This window comes from Coregonus clupeaformis, chromosome 35, assembly GCF_020615455.1.
Source record: "Coregonus clupeaformis isolate EN_2021a chromosome 35, ASM2061545v1, whole genome shotgun sequence".
NCBI classification, from domain to species: domain Eukaryota; kingdom Metazoa; phylum Chordata; class Actinopteri; order Salmoniformes; family Salmonidae; genus Coregonus; species Coregonus clupeaformis.
In genome coordinates, this window is record NC_059226.1 from 16,171,555 (window position 1) to 16,190,168 (window position 18,614).

The 18,614-nt window shown below is 41.7% G+C and overlaps 1 protein-coding gene across 2 annotated transcripts; it reads left to right on the forward strand.

Moving 5' to 3' along the window:
* Positions 1-3,243: 3,243 nt before the first annotated feature.
* Positions 3,244-17,989, forward strand: LOC121569479 (MBT domain-containing protein 1). 2 transcript variants are annotated; one of them, XM_041880460.1, is made up of 17 exons: positions 3,244-3,401; positions 4,411-4,612; positions 4,786-4,919; positions 6,110-6,224; positions 6,435-6,517; positions 7,383-7,500; positions 7,795-7,929; positions 8,342-8,430; positions 10,226-10,460; positions 10,704-10,759; positions 10,861-10,965; positions 11,080-11,227; positions 11,403-11,485; positions 11,836-12,070; positions 12,545-12,616; positions 14,024-14,218; positions 14,462-17,989. In XM_041880460.1, exons 1-17 carry the CDS (start codon positions 3,381-3,383, stop codon positions 14,584-14,586), a joined length of 2,151 nt encoding a protein of 716 aa, XP_041736394.1. In that variant the 5' UTR covers positions 3,244-3,380; the 3' UTR covers positions 14,587-17,989. The 2 variants fall into 2 exon arrangements, with proteins under 2 accessions (XP_041736394.1, XP_041736395.1); XM_041880461.2 differs by lacking the exon at positions 3,244-3,401 and adding an exon at positions 3,943-4,029.
* The last annotated feature ends 625 nt before the right edge of the window (positions 17,990-18,614 follow it).

Here is an 18,614-nt window from a genome sequence, read left to right on the forward strand (position 1 = left end):
GAAATGTTTGACCCAAGTTAAACAATTTAAAGGCAATGCTACCAAATACTAATTGAGTGTATGTAAACATCTGACCCACTGGGAATGTGATGAAAGAAATAAAAGCTGAAATAAATCATTCTCTCTACTATTATTCTGACATTTCATATTCTTAAAATAAAGTGGTTATCCTAACTGACCTAAGACAGGGAATTTTTACTAGGATTAAATGTCAGGAATTGTGAAAAACTGAGTTTAAATGTATTTGGCTAAGGTGTATGTAAACTTCCGACTTCAACTGTATAGTCTTGCGTTGCCAGGATTAATACTGTGTAGTCTCTTCCCACTGGGCACACACTGGTTGAATCAACATTGTTTCCAAGTCATTTCAATTAAATTACGTTGAACCAATGTGGAATAGACATTGAATTGACGTCTGTGCCCAGTGGGTTAATTCACATGGCTACTGGAACAATCAAACAATGTGAGAAAGACAGAAATCAACGCATCCCTTACCTGTGATCAGGTCATAATGAGGAGGCTATAGCAGGCTTATATGTAGGGTCTCACTCAGCCAAATATTTGTTAATATTATTAGTACACCTTTTTATTACACCTTGATTATTTACACCATACCCCTATAGAAATCTGGATTGACATTGGTGCACAACTTAATTTCTGCAGGGCCAAAATCGAATTGTGAATTAACAGAACAATTTACTCATGTCACCTGTTTTCTCACATTTTTATTAAGTCCTGAAAAAAAAAACATTTGATACAAAAAATAATGTGCAAATTCAAGAGACAATCTAAGTTTTTTAATAAACAGCTGTATTGCTGCAAGGCAATCAACACAAGGCCTATTCTCTCCCAGGAAGAGGTGCATTTTCACTGCAGCTATGCTCACATACCATAGCCAGGGTGCCAGTCTTTTTCTGCTCTGTCGTTGTCATGATGAATTAGACAAAAACAGAACTCATATATTATATACTCATGCATAGATCAGACATCTCCACTAGAACACACTCCTCCCTTAAGTAAATAGTGCCTAAATCAGGAGGCTGCAGACACTATTTTGGAATGACCAGCAGAAACGTGGGTCTTCAAATATTGATGGGTGACCATGCCAAATGGATTCAAATCAAATGTAATTTTTTCACATGCTTCGTAAACAACAAGTGTAGACTAACAGTGAAATGCTTACTTACGGGCCCTTCCCAACAATGCAGAGAGACAAAAGAGAAATAATAGAAAAATTATAAATACACCAGTAACAATAACTTGGCTATATACACAGGGTATTAGTACCGAGTTGATGTGCAGGGGTACAAGGTAATTGGGGTAGATATGTACATATAGGTAGGGATAACGTGACTAGGCAACAGGATAGATAATAAAAAAGTAACAGCAGCGTATGTGATGAGTCAAAAGAGTTGCAAAAAGGGTCAATCTAGATAACCAATAGCTATCTGGACTAACTATGTAGCTAACTATTTAGTAGTTTTATGGCTTGGGGGTAGAAGATGTTCAAGGCCATGTAGGTTCCAGACTTGGTTAGATAGGCCTATAGGTTTGCCAGTTATTTGCTACATCAGGCACTTCTTTATTACTTCACTACTCTGTTGCAAACTCAATGGAAGGTTTGGAATGTTTTGGCCACTGGGTGTTGAGCCATGCACCTCAGTGATGCTGGCCTGATCTACTGTGTCTAGGATGATAGACCATCCTCTGCCTAATTCTTGACCGTGCTCAAAGGGATTTTTAGAGTCTTCAACTTTTTAATACCCCTCTCCCAATCTGTGCCTTATTTCTTTATGAATCGATTTATAGGGTACACAGGGTAATCATTCAGAAATATATTGCATTTCATATAATGACCAAAATGTCCATACTGGTACATACCCACACTAGAAATACAAAAGTATGTGGACACCCCTTCAAATTAGTGGATTCGGCTATTTCAGCCACACCCGTTGCTGACAGGTGTATAAAATTGAGCACACAGCCATGCAATCTCCATAGACAAACATTGTCAGTAGAATGGCCCGTACTGAAGAGCTCAGTGACTTTCAACGTGGCACCATCATAAAATGCCACCTTTCCAACAAGTCAGTTCGTCAAATTTCTGCCCTGCTAGAGCTGCCCCAGTCAACTATAAGTGCTGTTATTGTGAAGTGGAAACGTCTAGGAGCAACAACGGCTCAGCCGAGAAGTGGTAGGCCACACAAGCTCACAGAAAGGGACTGCTGAGTGCTGAAGCACGTAGCACGTAAAAATTGTCTGTCCTTGGTTGCAACACTCACTACCGAGTTCCAAACGGCCTCTGGAAGCAACGTCAGCACAAGAACTGTTCATCGGGAGCTTCATGAAATGGGTTTCCATGGCCGAGCAGCTACACACAAGCCTAAGATCACCATGCGCAATGCCAAGTGTTGGCTGGAGTGGTGTAAAGCTTGCCGCCATTGGACTCTGGAGCAGTGGAAACGCGTTTTCTGGAGTGATGAATCACACTTCAACATCTGTCAGTCCGACAGACTAATCTGGGTTTGGCGGATGCCAGGAGGACGCTACCTGCCCCAATGCATAGTGCCAACTGTAAAGTTTGGTGGAGGAGGAATAATGGTCTGGGGCCGTTTTTCATGGTTTGGCCTAGGCCCCTTAGTTCCAGTGAAGGGAAATCTTAACGCTACAGCATACAATGACATTCTAGACAATTCTGTGCTTCCAACTTTGTGGCAACAGTTTGGGGAAGGCCCTTTCCTGTTTCAGCATGACAATGCCCCCGTGCACAAAGCGAGGTCCATACAGAAATAGTTTGTCGGGGTCGGTGTGGAAGAACTTGACTGGCCTGCACAGAGCGCTGACCTCAACCCCATCGAACACCTTTGGGATGAATTGGAACGCCAACTGCGAGCCAAGCCTAATCGCCCAAAATCAGTGCCCGACCTCAATAATGCTCTTGTAGCTGAATGGAAGCAAGTCCCTGCAGCAGTGTTCCAACATCTAGTGGAAAGCCTTCCCAGAAGAGTGGAGACTGTTATAGCAGCAAAGAGGGGACCAACTCCATATTAATACCCATGATTTTCGAATGAGATGTTCGTCGAGCAGGTGTGCACATCCATCTAGTGTATTTACTTTGATGCATACAGTACAGTAGATGGCGGTAAAGTACTATTACTTGGCTAAACCTGCATGCTTAACAGATGAAGAATAATTTCTTGACCGGGGTATACTCTGCGCCTGCGCGTTTGAAATATTATCATTTTGTTTATATGCTATGCTAGCTAGCTAGCTAGCTAGTGGAGTTAATTTTTGCATATTAGGTTACCATTAACTTTCCTCTCTTCACTGTCTCGCCACTGTATCAAGAGAAAATAGAAAACGCTCTGCATGAAGGGCTGATGGAAAACGCAAGAGATTTGGTGAGCGCTATTATTGTGTTCTGTGTAAATATCTGGTGTAATCCTATTTCCTCTTTGTTGTGGTTGTCAAACTGCAGCAGCTAGTTTAGCTAGCTAGGCAGTAGTAGTGCCAGCTAGTTACTGTAGCTGCAGAAAATAAGACAGGCAGCTTTATTCCCAGCATTGCCTGCCTTTCAATTGTTTTATAAAGCTAACCGTTGTTGTTGGCAAGCTGTGTGCTGCTTCTTCAACAACCCTCCAACCTTCTATGGCAGCTTGTCCGCTTGTATAACGGTGCAAGATCCAGCAGCTACCGTTAACGTTACGTTAGCTGGCTAGCAAATAATTGCAAGAAGGCAGGCCCGTCATGTTAAATAGACCGCACTGCAGTGATTTTTGGTGCTGTATTGGGGTGTCTTGCCGACTTTAATTCCTGGGATATCAGGTCATGAGCCAGCGCGTGCAGCTGTCATTTCAATGTTGTGCTTTGGCAACAGAGGTTCTGAATAGAAAGGGGGCGGTGCGCCACCGATGACATTAGCTATCTGTTACTGCAGTGCAAAGCGTTTGGCATGTACTGTAGCTTGTCACAATATGTCGCTGTTTTGATAAATGAGAACATAGACTTATTTTAGTGTGAGAATTGTAGGTGAGCTACCACTAGATATGTGGTGGTGGGTGTTACGGTTATAATTGGTTAACATGTTGAGCTCTGAGCAATTTCCATGTTGGTTCAATGCAGTGCTATTAATAGATTAATTAATTGGTATGTAGCTATTGAATTGACATGTTATACTTTCAAAGTCACCTTCATCTGAATTCTGTCCGTGTTGCATATAGCCTACATATTCTCTTGAACCTCTTATGTAGGCTTATCTAAAAAGGTTTATGGATGCAGTGATTGCTTTGCAGTTATCAGAAAAATGATCAGCAGTAGGTTATCATGCGAAGCAACCACCTGTAGTGGCGTGCGGGTAAATTTGACTGCATTGTGCTAGCTCTAGCTGACACAATCCTCTCTCTCCTACAGGCTGAACGGACTGTTCGTTCAGAAAGGAAGAGGCGGGACTCGTTTGGGATGTTTGATGGCTATGACAGCTGCAGTGAGGACTCCAGCAGTAGCTCCAGCTCCGAGGACAGTGATGAAGAGGTGCCCTCCCTCCCTGCTAGCCTGCCCATCATCAAGACCAACGGCCAGGTCTACACCTACCCCGATGGGAAGGCAGGAATGGGTCAGTAATACAGTGGCTGCCTCTGCCTATTGAACATAACCGCTGATGGTGTTATTACAGGGTTGAACTGAGATTTTAGCATTCTATTATATGGCCATCTCTTTGACTGAACAGTACTCACACCTCGGTGTGTGTCTGTGTGTGTCTGTGTGTGTGTGTTTCACTCTCCTCAGCCACCTGTGAGATGTGTGGGATGGTGGGAGTGAGAGATGCTTTCTACTCCAAAACCAAGCGCTTCTGCAGTGTATCCTGCTCAAGGAGCTACTCATCCAACTCTAAAAAAGCCAGCATACTGGCCAGACTGCAGGTAACAGCAGACTACACTAAGTCTACTTCTATTGTGCTTGGGCTCCCGAGTGGCGCAGCGGTCTAAGGCACTGCATCTCAGTGCTTGAGGCGTCACTACAGACCCCCTGGTTCGATTCCAGGCTGTATCACAATCGGCCGTGATTGGGAGTCCCATAGGGCTGTGCACAATTGGCCCAGCGTCGTCCGGGTTTGGCCGGTGTAGGCCGTCATTGTAAATAAGAATTTGTTCTTAACTGACTTGCCTAGTTAAATAAAGGTTAAATAAATAAAATAAAAATGGTATGTTCCTCTATAACCACAATTTTTAAGTTGAATTGACATTGAAAAGGTGTGAAAACAGGTTGTATTTATTTAATTTAAGTTCCTTCCTCTGTGTATCATCCTCTGTGTTCTATAATTAGCTATGTTTCCATTAACTGGGCTAATGATTTTTTTGTTGGTGACATTTAGAACGTTTGTATAGAAAATAGATGCGACAATTGCCTGCTACAGTGCGTTTCCATTTAACTATCTTGTCGATAAAAACAGTTGGACGTAATGATGTCACACCCCAAATTTGAAGATTATTTTTTTTTACGTGGTTAAAGTGTTTCCATTAACCATTTAGGCAAATTGCGCACTAATAAATTGCTGACAGCCTGGATGCCCTCCCACCTATGTGTTTAATGTCTCAGGTAGCCCGCGAAAGCCAGCATGGATATACTGCAATAATTTACTAATATTTGCCATATTCTAATAATTCTCATGTTCCAACGTATTTCAACGGTCCGTGCCATGGTGAAACTTGCATCCAGCCAACCAGAAAAGCAAGGCGAAGCAGTTCAGGCATTCTTGAAAGTCAGGACAATCCTTGTCCTGCAAAGAAAACACTATTTCTATAGTTTTTATTTTGCAAGCAATGGCTACGTAATGATAATATGCCCCTTTTACCTTCAAAATTATTTGGCAATCATTTATTCGAAAAACGCAGTTTCCATCATAATTTGTCACAATAAGTGAACTGATAAAAATGTTATTGATCTTTAGAAAATGTATCCTATATCTGCCATTTCCATTACAGACGTTGCAATGATTTCTTTTGCAACATTGCTTTTGTCGAATAAACCTGGGACAATGGTAACCTGCCTGGCTTGTATGATTCTTCTTCCATCTCTCTCAGTATTCATTATTTTATTATTATTTTCAAAGGGTAAACCACCAACGAAAAAGGCTAAAGTATTACAGAAGCAGCCTCTCATGGCAAAGTTGGCTGCCTATGCCCAGTACCAAGCCAACCAACAGAATCAAGTCAAGTCAAAAACCGGTAAGTTCCATGTAAAAGTCCATGACACGTGAAAATGCATTTATTACCAATTACAAATGACAACCATTACAAATTACTACAGTATAGGTGCAATAGTCTTCAAATATGATTCTTCTAGGACTAGATTGAGATTATATCTTTCTCACTGTAAATAAAGAAGGTGATGATAATAAGATAGTCATTGATTGACGATACCTGTGGTGGTTGCAGTGATTCCTGTGAAAGGCTTTGATTGGGGACGCTACATAGGCACCGGCGACATTAACGGGGCACCTGTCGGCTGTTTCAAACATGTAAGCAATGCTCAGCTCACACACTCCAAAGGGTTGCTGATGAAAAGTGACAGTGTATGGAAGTCAGAACATGTAGACACAGCCAATATGGTATATCTTAACTAACATTATACTTTTAAAGTAGAGATCACACTCAGTGGATAAATGATGCAAGCATCTATTGGTTGCCTCCCATGATGAGTACTTATTAAGGGACTAATATTACAATAAATACGAAGTCATTGAATTTCAGCTTGGGCCTTTCTTGTTTGTAATAAAGAAGTAGATTCTTCTAGAAATTAGAATGTGTTGATTTGTAAGACTTTTTATGCTCCAGTACAACGAAACTCAACAGAGCAAGTATGTTAGAATATACCTCATCCCTATTGACCCATCAAAGGTCATTTTTCACCACAATAGCTCTTCTGGATGTTTTGGAAATACGGTGTCATTCTGTCTCTGGGGGGAACTCTGGGGTGGCAAGTAGTGTAGCGGTTAGACCGTTGGGCCAGTAACCGAAAGGTCACTGGTTCGAATACCCTAGCCGACAAGGTGAAAAATCTGTCTGTGTTCTTGGGCAAGGCACTTAAACCTAATTTGCTCAAGGGGCACCATACTACTATGGCTGACCCTGTAAAACACAACATTTCACTACACCTGTCTGGTGTATGTGAAAATAAAACATATTTTTTGTTGTTTTTTACATTGTTGAAGGTGCACTAATTGTCAGGATAGGTGACAATGAAGAATATTAGCTTGCCATGATGTTTGGTTGTTGAAATTAATAGCAGTCCTTTTTGAGGGGATATATTTGTATTGTCATGATGTGATGATGTCATTCTCTATGTTCAACGTGTGATCCCGAGTGTTGTCTTCTCTGCCTTAGGTTCCCATGGGAACTTCTTGGGGTGACCTTGCAGAAGGGGTGAGGGTAGAGGTGCCCAATACAGACAGCGGCCTTCCAATTAAGGTGTACTGGATAGCAGGAGTTATCAAATTAGCAGGTAACAAAGCAGCCCCAGAGAATCCTCTTCACTCTAAAATGCACCTGGTTGGATTCATAGATGACGGTGTACTTTCTCCGCATTCATCGTTTTCATCAAACTCTGTTTACACATGGACATGTTACACTTAGATGTAGCCTACACACAATGCTTGGAAACATAGACACTTCTCTCATCCGCAATACTCCTATGATTCATTTTTAAAGGTATTTCGGGGGGGGGATAATCAGAAAATCACAAAGACGTTTCAGTGGTTTTCCTCATCTTAAAGCACCGCTGTGTTTCTCTTCGCAGGCTTTAAGGCACTACTACGGTACGAGGGGTTTGATGGTGACTCTGGCAGGGATTTCTGGTGTAACATCTGTGTCCCTGACATCCACCCGGTGGGCTGGTGTGCAACAGGAGGAAAGCCCCTGGTTCCTCCCAAATGTAAGACTTAACAGAGTCACTTAGAAAACACAGCCAGGAAATTTGTGGCCACAAGGCTACCAATTCAGTGCTCATCGATCAGTATGAGTCTATGAATTTGTGGCCATAAGGTTAATAATGATAATGCCTTTATTTTTAAAAGCACCTTTCATGCATTACGCTCAAGGTTACCAAATCACTGCTCAGTATTCTTTAAACAAGGTACTGTATTTTGTTATGTATACGGCATGCATAGTCTGTTCTATTAAAGGTAATAAAAACAAATTATAGTACTGCACTTTGTTTTGCCAAGATAAGGATATATGCTTTGCTACAAGTGGTGGGGCAAGTGTTCAGTCGTTTATAATTTCTGACCGGTTTGAGAGAATAATTTCAAATCTTTGCCAAACATTGTCTGACTGTTTCACCTTAGCCATTCAGAACAAGTGCACCAACTGGAAAGCGTTTCTCGTGAAATGCCTAACAGGAGCAAAGACTCTACCTATTGATTTCTCCACAAAGGTGAGCTACAACTGTACAGTCGTGGTCAAAAGTTTTGAGAATGACACGAATCAGTTTTTATGATGGCAATTTGCATATACTCTAGAATGTTATGAAGAGTGATCAGTTGAATTGCAATTAATTGCAAAGTCCCTTTTTGCCATGAAAATGAACTTAATCCCCAAAAAACATTTCCACTGCATTTCAGCCCTGCCACAAAAGGACCAGCTGACATTATGTCAGTGATTCTCTCGTTAACACAGGTGAGAGTGTTATCGAGGACAAGGCTGGAGATCACTCTGTCATGCTGATTGAGTTAGAATAACAGACTGGAAGCTTTAAAAGGAGGGTGGTGCTTGAAATCATTGTTCTTCCTCTGTTAACCATGGTTACCTGCAAGGAAACACGTGGCGTCATCATTGCTTTGCACAAAAAGGGCTTCACAGGCAAGGATATTGCTGCTAGTAAGATTGCACCTAAATCAACCATTTATCGGATCATCAAGAACTTCAAGGAGAAAGGTTCAATTGTTGTGAAGAAGGCTTCAGGGCGCCCAAGAAAGTCCAGCAAGCGCTAGGACCGTCTCCTAAAGTTGATTCAGCTGCGGGATCGGGGCACCACCAGTGCAGAGCTTGCTCAGGAATGGTAGCAGGCAGGTGTGAGTGCATCTGCACGCACAGTTAGGCGAAGACTATTGGAGGATGGCCTGGTGTCAAGAAGGGCAGCGAGGAAGCCACTTCTCTCCAGGAAAAACATCAGGGACAGACTGATATTCTGCAAAAGGTACAGGGATTGGACTGCTGAGGACTGGGGTAAAGTCATTTTCTCTGATGAATCCCCTTTCCGATTGTTTGGGGCATCCGGAAAAAAGCTTGTCCGGAGAAGACAAGGTGAGCGCTCAGCGCTACCATCAGTCCTGTGTCATGCCAACAGTAAAGCATCCTGAGACCATTCATGTGTGGGGTTGCTTCTCAGGCAAGGGAGTGGGCTCACTCACAATTTTGCCTAAGAACACAGCTATGAAGAAAGAATGGTACCAACACATCCTCCGAGAGCAACTACTCCCAACCATCCAAGAACAGTTTGGTGATGAACAATGCCTTTTCCAGCATGATGGAGCACCTTGCCATAAGGCAAAAGTGATAACTAAGTGGCTCGGGGAACAAAACATCGACATTTTGGGTCCATGGCCAGGAAACTCCCCAGACCTTAATCCCATTGAGAACTTGTGGTCAATCCTCAAGAGGTGGGTGGACAAACAAAAACCCACAAATTCTGACAAACTCCAAGCATTGATTATGCAAGAATGGGCTGCCATCAGTCAGGATGTGGCCCAGAAGTTAATTGACAGCATGGCAGGGCGGATTGCAGAGGTCTTGAAAAAGAAGGGTCAACACTGCAAATATTGACTCTTTGCATAAACTTAATGTAATTGTCAATAAAAGCCTTTGACACTTATGGAATGCTTGTAATTATACTTCAGTATACCATAGTAACATCTGACAAAAATATCTAAAAACACTGAAGCAGCAAACTTTGTGAAGACCAATACTTCTCAAAACGTTTGACCACGACTGTACATCACAAGAAACTCCCAACACCTCACTCATAGTACAAATATGCATCAAATATAAATGTGAGAAGAAGAATATGTTTGTATTATGTCCACAAATGCAACACTAATAACCTTATGGCACTACCAGGACAAACATGCATTGCATGTATTATTGTATTGTACACTAGTGACATATTCTATAATGCCTAACTGAATTGTCAAGTAACCCTGTAGAATCCTCAACTCCTCACCCTTCCCCAGGTTCAGCAGAGCATGCAGTTCCCCTTTAAGAAGCTGATGCGTGTGGAGGTGGTGGATAAGACTCACCTGTGCCGAACGCGGGTGGCCCTGGTAGAGCAGGTGATCGGAGGTCGGCTTCGGCTCGTCTACGAGGAGTGCGAGGACGGCTCGGACGACTTCTGGTGCCACATGTACAGCCCACTGATACACAGCATCGGCTGGTCCCGCGGCATCGGACACCGCTTCAAGAGATCTGGTCAGTGACATTTTGGGGAGGGCACGCGGGACTAGGCACTTGGGTCTTAAACATAAGGGTAAAGATTTGTTTGGGGTTTAAGGACCCAGAAAATCTCAACATGGGTGAAACACTTATAGGCACTTTAAGATTAGAGTTGTTTCTGTATGATTTATATTGAGTTGTAGGGTTTGATTGTTGTCCATTAATGACAGACATTCTTTCTTTATTTTGGTGTGACAAAGTTTAATATTATTGTTTCAGATGTGTCAAAGAAACTTGATGGCCAAGTAGATGCCCCAGGACAGCTTTTTGCGAAGGTGAGTTCAAATAAATGTTTCAATCTGCCACTTGACTCAGTTGATTCAAATATTTTTGTGGTCTTTGACATTTGTTTTATACGTGGCACAATCTCTCTCAGGTGAAGGATGTTGACCAGAGCGGGGAGTGGTTTAAAGATGGCATGAAGCTAGAGGCTATTGACCCTCTGAATCTATCCGCTATTTGTGTTGCTACTGTCAGAAAGGTAAGCCCTATAATCGTGATGAGAAATATGACTGACAGAGAAATCAGGAAAATAAAGACAAACTTGCACATGTAACAAATTTGTACACATTCTGCCTGCCTTCTCTTCTTCCAGGTCTTGGCGGATGGATACCTCATGATCGGAATTGATGGTTCCGAGGCGGCTGATGGCTCTGACTGGTTCTGCTATCACGCCACCTCTCCCTCTATCTTTCCTGCTGGATTCTGTGAAATCAACACAATTGAACTCACCCCTCCACGTGGTACACACTGAATTACATTACATTGTCTGGTAAAAGTATCATCACAATTGTCTATTTGAGTTTATTTGTAGTATCAAGGGAGTGCACACCACTGATTCTCACCTCACAGTGGCTATTTAAATTGGCCAGCCAGTTGCTGTTACTTGTAGCCTCAATAAGTAAGTCTCTTCTGCAGGGTACACAAAACTCCCATTCAGATGGTTTGGCTACCTCAGGGAAACGGGTTCAGTGGCAGCTCCGGTGAAGCTCTTTAACAAGGTAACCTTGTTCAGCTTTTGGTCTGCTAGCTATTTTGCCTGTTAGGTCATTTTGGCTCTCTACTTTTGTTCTCAGTCTGTTAGTTGTTAGACTGAATTTGTTGTCTAAACCAACTACTTGCTTGTCTAAGTAACCCTTTACATTTTTCACCTGTTGGATTTCATCTATTTGAAGTTTGATTGTTTATGCACTTTGCCTTTCTCAAATTGCTTGATTTCTCTCAGTTCAGTGAAGTTAAGAAAGACTAGTAGCCCACCAATGTACAATGTCGCTTGCTTGTAGTTGTAGTGTTATGAGAAATTCCCTGAGTCCACCAGCTGAATGTTCCTTTCTTTTTCTTGACTCTGAAGGAGGTTCCAAACCATGGGTTCCGCCCTGGCATGAAGCTGGAGGCTGTGGACCTGATGGAGCCCCGGCTGGTGTGTGTTGCCACAGTGACACGTATTGTACATAGACTGCTGCGCATCCATTTTGACGGCTGGGAGGACGAGTATGATCAGTGGGTGGACTGTGAATCACCTGACCTCTACCCTGTGGGCTGGTGTCAACTGACTGGCTACCAGCTACAGCCACCAGCTGTGCTACGTGAGTTTTTTTATATTCTGTTTATTGGTATTTTTCAGCATTTATTAACAAAGATAAAGATGGACCAAGATACATTTTCTTAGTGCAAGGTCTGAACTCGCTCTAGTCTAGCCCAAAACAACCTTTTGGAAAACTAAATCAGATTTTTCATAAGCATCATCCCCCAAATGACCTTGACTGTAATCTCTCAAATTACCAAAACTACCAATACAGGTAGAACTGCTTTGAAACAACTGCCAATAAACAAATGCAAAACAAAAACAACCAAGAGAGACAGTCAAAACATCAAACTTAATTTAACCAAAACACAAACAGAAACCTTCAGATAACCAAAACACTGCGACTTTAACGCAAACCTTTAACCTAAAACTAATTCTAGTAATGTAGGAATTTTTTTTTGAATGAGGTGAGACGAGCTGTGCTGCACGAATGTATGAATGAATGAGTTGTTCTCTGGTTTGTGCTTTTTTTCAGCCTCTAGAGAGCTCCCTCCGAGTGTGACAAAACAGAAGAAGAAATCCCAGCAGTACAAAGGCCAAAAGAAAAGTGGGTCATCTGTCCCCTCGTTTCGCCCGTGCCTCAGCCCCCTCCCCCTGCATCCTCTGCCTCTCCCCTCTCATTTCTGCCCCTGTGCCTCAGACCCCGCCCCCTGCACCCTCCCCCTCTCGTTTCTGCCCCGGTGCCTCAGACCCCTCCCCATGCACCCTCCCCCTCTCGTTTCTGCCCCTGTGCCTCCGCCTCCTCCACTGCACCCTCCCCTTTCCCTCTTTCTCTCTCTATTTAAGGGCAAAGCTGCACTTGCCACAGCTCTTCACGGTTCTTGCTCTGCGGGCATCTCTATTCACACCAAAACAGAGCATTGAAACCAAGTCAAAACCCTCCTACAACGGATGGATTTTCATACCAGTGTGAAGCTGTTATTAGAGGATGAGACCTCAGGCTAAAGAAAAATCTTCAATGACTGCAATAAAATACAAATTATTTGATTATGTAGGCACATAGTGCAGATCTTTTTATAGTATGCTTGGTTTTTGTGTTCATTCAGTCTTTGTTAGTCATGCCAGACATTACATCAAGCTTTTCCTGAATAACTTAAATTTCTAAGACATTTTTACCTAGTTTTGAATATTTAAATTGTACCTTATTAATGATTTAATAACACATAAGTAACCGAAGAAGGACTGAGTACGCCTCCATTATCATCGACGGGGCTGTAGTGGAGCAGGTTGAGAGCTTCAAGTTCCTTGGTGTCCACATCACTAACAAACTATCATTGTCCAAACACACCAAGACAGTCGTGAATAGGGCACGACAAAGCCTATTCCCCCTCAGGAGACTGACAAGATTTGGCATGGGTCCTCAGATCCTCAAAAGGTTCTACAGCTGCACCATCGAGAGCATCCTGACTGGTTGCATCACTGCCTGGTATGGCAACTGCTTGGCCTCCGACTGCATGGCACTACAGAGGGTAGTGCGTACGGCCCAGTACATCACTGGGGCCAAGCTTCCTGCCATCCAGGACCTCTATACCAGGCGGTGTCAGAGGAAGGCCCTAAAAATTGTCAAAGACTCCAGCCACCCTAGTCATAGACTGTTCTCACTGCTACCGCACGGCAAGCGGTACCAGAGCGCAAAGTCTAGGTCGTAAGCCATAAGACTCCTAAACAGCTAATCAAATGGCTACCCGGACTATTTGCATTGTTATTTTACTGCTTTTATTTTTTACTTATCTATTGTTTACTTAACACTTATTTTTCTTAAAACTGCATTGTTGGTTAAGGGCTTGTAACTAAGCATTTCACTGTAAGGTCTACACCTGTTGTATTCGGCGCATGTGACAAATAACATTTGATTTGATTTGAAGTAGTCACACGTCAAAAAGAGCAAAGGCAAAATAAACATGAGAAGGCAACAGCAGAGCTGATTAACCATTTTACCTTTGACTGGATTTAGAGAGGAAGATCCCCATTAGTAAGAGGCCAGTGAGTTTGTCGGGGGTGGCATTGAGTGGAGTGCCCCAGAGGAACCTATCTGGAGACGAGAACATGACCCCGCCAGACTACCCATCTCCTCCCACGCCAGCATCTGCCTCTGGGACCGAACAGCCTCCCTCGGCAGCCCAGGAACTCGGCCCCAATGGAAAGCCAGGTAACCTAAACCACCCCGCCAACTGAACTCAAATTAGAAACCCATGTTAAGCATGGTAGTTGGGTAGGGATGTCCTCTACTGAAACAGAATGGTGTAGTAGACCAAGTACTCTACCCCATCTCAGCATCAACCATATTGAACAAGGCAACCTATTTTCTCCTTTATCTCCTGAGTTTTATAATTAATGTATTTTCATTCCCCATCTCTCCTACTTCTCTACTGTCCCTCTTTCCCTTCCCAAGGGGTGACGCTGCAGCTGAAGGAGGAGGTTCAGGAGGCGGACGAGTTCACCTTCCCGCAGGGCACAGCCTCCGACCTGGAGAGCAACGGCTCCAGTGGCAGCTACTACATCAAGCAGGAGCCCTGACCCTCCATGGGGCACTGCTGCACCCACCCACCAACAGAGGGCCAGCCTGGGGGCAAGAAGGAGCCAGTCCACTCCCTCTCCCTCCACAGCACCAGAGACAATGGGCCCTGTGTGACATCCCCACAACATTAACATGGAAGGTCACCAAGCTGTGCCCATAGAGAGACTTGGGACAGAGTGGCTCAAAGACTAGTTCCAAACAGACAGCGCTAATGGGGAGAGGAGCGTAGAAAAGAAAAAGTGAGGTGTGTGAACGACAAGAACTTTACGTTTCATTTCAGTGTTTTGTACTTCAACAAAAACGTTTTTGTACGATTTTCAAATCCGAGATCTTTTTGTGCATCTCTCGTATTCGTTACCTTGAGGTAGGGTAATCTTTCGATGGATAAACTGTGATGTTTGTGAGTATATATAATCAGATTTTCAACAAAAAAACAGGGTGTATGTATGTAGGTATTGAATGGACTAAACCTTACTGGTATAAAACAATCACTCAGATATAAAATAGAAACACCACCCATCAGCTTCATACCAGTTCCACACATTCAACTAAGATTTGAGCAGCCTTCCACATTCTCTGAATCTTGCGTTCCATTTGTGTGATAGCCAATCATGACCGACAGCTATCACTGGGACATTACCAAGGAGAATGTGGTAGAGTTCCCAAATCTCTAGTTGACCCTTTTCTCACACTATATTTACCATGCCTTATTTAAAGTATGTTTACAAATATTACTCCTCTTGGCCAGCTGATTGCAGGCAAAGTTTTGTCAAATCTAAAAAATTATACTCTATGAAAAACAGGTCATCCACTGTGGTAATATTGAGTTCTATCACAGTTTACTACACAATGATATGCAAACCTTGACTCTTGTGTCAAATAATACTGAGATCTATGTGAAATGTTCTATATCTAATGTATAGCATTATTCTACGTTTAATTATGTCATAATTCAGAGTGATACTATAAATAGAGTAGATATTCAAACCACTGTAATAGTTGGGCTGTTGTTCACTATCATCACTATCATCACTATCATCACTATCATCACTTCACTACCATCAACAACATGATAACCATTTATCTAAATAGAGAATTTACTGCCTTTGTAAAAGAACATCTTCAAAATAATGTTATGTTTTCTCTACCTCTTTTAGAACTTTCATGTAATCTCCTGTTGCAAGGTAGTCCGATTCTGATCAAACCACATGTAAAGTTGATTTTCATGACAATTTAAATCACTTTGACAGCTGTGTGCATATTTCCTAGTAAGTGATTGGTAGGCCTGGGCTAAATTGTCACACTCACCGACTCATGATCATACAATTTATTCATAGGCCATCCTTTCAATGGGAGATATTAAATGAATGTCAATATTGATTTATAAAACAAAATATATCGCATTAAATGTGTATTTATGAACAAAGCATACAGTATAAAACAGAGCCAATTTACAAACATGATATGGTGATTTATTTTGTGCCATATGAGAAATGGAATAGGGATTATAATCGACATACTATATAAAATACCGACTGCACTCCATTGTCTCACTTTATATACCAGTAAGGTTGACAATTTACTCTCAGGAAATCTTAGCGTATTGTATTATAGGCTTCTTCTTCGTCGTTATGGTTATTGAGAAAGGTGTTGTCATTGGCTGTTGGTATGCTGAAATTAGGCTTCAGATATTGATGTGGTCAACAGTATTAACAAAATGTGTTAGTCCAAGAGCAGTCTTAAAGTAAATGTCACTTGTTAAACCATCTCACTAACGTAGAGACCTATCTGATTGTTATACAAGGTCCCATTTTAAGTGGATTTGTCATATATTCTGTCGCTCTAGAGGTAGGATTACCCGTCTGTATGTCACTGTTTAATAATGTGTAGGTGTTTGTTTTGAACTTTTTTTCTTTTTTTGTAAAAGTGTTCAGTTAAATGTTAGCTCTGTCGATTGTCTTACTGTTGTTACTGTATGTTTCAATGTCTGGTCCTGAGTGAAACTCAAACTAGTATTACAGTCTCAATTAAAATTGACATTTTACGCGTTGGCTGGTGTAAACCAGCTCAGGTGACCATGGTGATGCCAAAGATTGCCAAAGGTCACTGTCAAGCAATAACGTCTTATCACAGTTCTCTCCTAACGTTACATTTCACCCTAAATGTCATAATAATGAACAAGGTTTGACATGCACACAATAGCTAAATATATGGTAAAGAGGCGTATCTGTTGCAAATACCCCTCAATTTCACCCTACATTAGGTTTGGGAGACGCAGTGAGATCAAAAGCTTTTAGCTGTACTTTCAATCAAACTTCAGACTGTGCATCAAAGACCGAATGGTGGAAATATACATTACATTATGTTAATAATTTATATGGCATGACTGTTTTGAGGCGACAAACCTTGTTTCCGTCGTCCTTGTAACACAAATGTTAGACACGAGAATTCATGGTGTTTGAATCAAGAAAAAAAGAAACGCACAAATGGACTCAATATAGGGCTACACTATTCTGATCATGATGTTAATTGATTTCAAATGCATTATTTCATCAATATAATAATCAATATAAAAGAAACAAGACTAGAGGGTGTGTTTGTTAAAACCAAAATATGTGCATCCAGCAGTGTGAACATCATGTCCTCTTGGGCTTAATTTATGTATAACTGTTGGTCTTTGCACTAACACGGGTATGTATGCTTGTTTCTAATGTGAAACCCCTTCATCATATTGTCTTTGTATTCTGGTGCTATACATGTATATATATATTTGATAAAGTCATAACCTTTTATTAAGAATGAAATGATTTTCAAAAACTGTGAGCATGGAGAAATTCAGTTCTTTTCTCGTATTCTCATATTTTGGATACAACTATAATGAAAGATTTATATTGAATTAACTGTCAAAACATTTTCTTTGCATGGCACTTGTGGGATAAATAGGGATTCCTGCGTTTTCTGTACATTTTTTTCTTCATCCAAGTATATAGTTTTTCCCCCTTGGTTTCCATGGTAAATGTGCTGTGAACATTAAGTTTGTTAAGCTACAGTATATCAAATACAAAAGAAAAAAAATATGTATTTGAAGAAAGATATTTAGATGTTTACTTTCATTTAACATTTGTAATGAATCTTGCAATTTTGCAGCATGTTTGTGGAAAAGTATTAACGTAAAATAAATGATTCACTTTACTTTTTTTACACTGCATAAAAGTACAGTATTGAAAAGCCAGTGCCCATTGTTTCGTTGACTACACCATTAAAGGGATACTTTGGGATTTTGGCAATGAGGTCCTTTATCTACTTCCCCTGAGTCAGATGAACTCCTGGATACCATTTTTGTGTCTGTCCAGTATGAAGGAAGTTAGAGGTAGTTTCGTGAGTTAATGCTAACTAGCATTAGCGCTCTGACTGGAAGTCTATGGGATCTGCTAGCATGCTATGACTGGATGTCTATGGGTATCTGCTAGAATGCTATGACAAAGTCTATGGGTATCTGCTAGCATGCTATGACAAAGTCTATGGGTATCTGCTAGCATGCTATGACTAGATGTCTATGGTATCTGCTAGCATGCTATGACGAAGTCTATGGGTATCTGCTAGCATGCTATGACTAGATGTCTATGGTATCTGCTAGCATGCTATGACGAAGTCTATGGGTATCTGCTAGCATGCTATGACGAAGTCTATGGGTATCTGCTAGCAGATATTCAGCATGCTAGTAGTACTCGTTTCTTGAGCCAATGCTAACTTCCTTCATACTGGACAAATAAACATTTTATACACGAGTTCGGACACTGGGAAAGTAGATAAACGGCCTCTGCCAAAATGATTTTGACCTATTGTGTCAAGATGTTCCCATTGAACCATGTTCTCTGGATTTAAACATTGCTATAGTGCCCTCAAACGCAACCCTAGACCAGTTCCAGTTCCACCCCATCACACTGATTTAGACCTTGGACAGCAGGTGGGTGCAATTAAGTATGAGGTAGAACATAAAAGCAGCAGGCTCCAGACCTCACAGGGT

Bases quoted from the DNA above. Each gene is read 5' to 3' on its own strand.
- LOC121569479 (XM_041880460.1), top strand. From the start codon at position 3,381: ATGGAAAACGCAAGAGATTTG. The intron at 6,518-7,382 runs GTAAGCAATGCT...TCTCTGCCTTAG, and splicing joins CTGTCGGCTGTTTCAAACAT to GTTCCCATGGGAACTTCTTG. The intron at 11,228-11,402 runs GTACACACTGAA...TCTCTTCTGCAG, and splicing joins TGAACTCACCCCTCCACGTG to GGTACACAAAACTCCCATTC.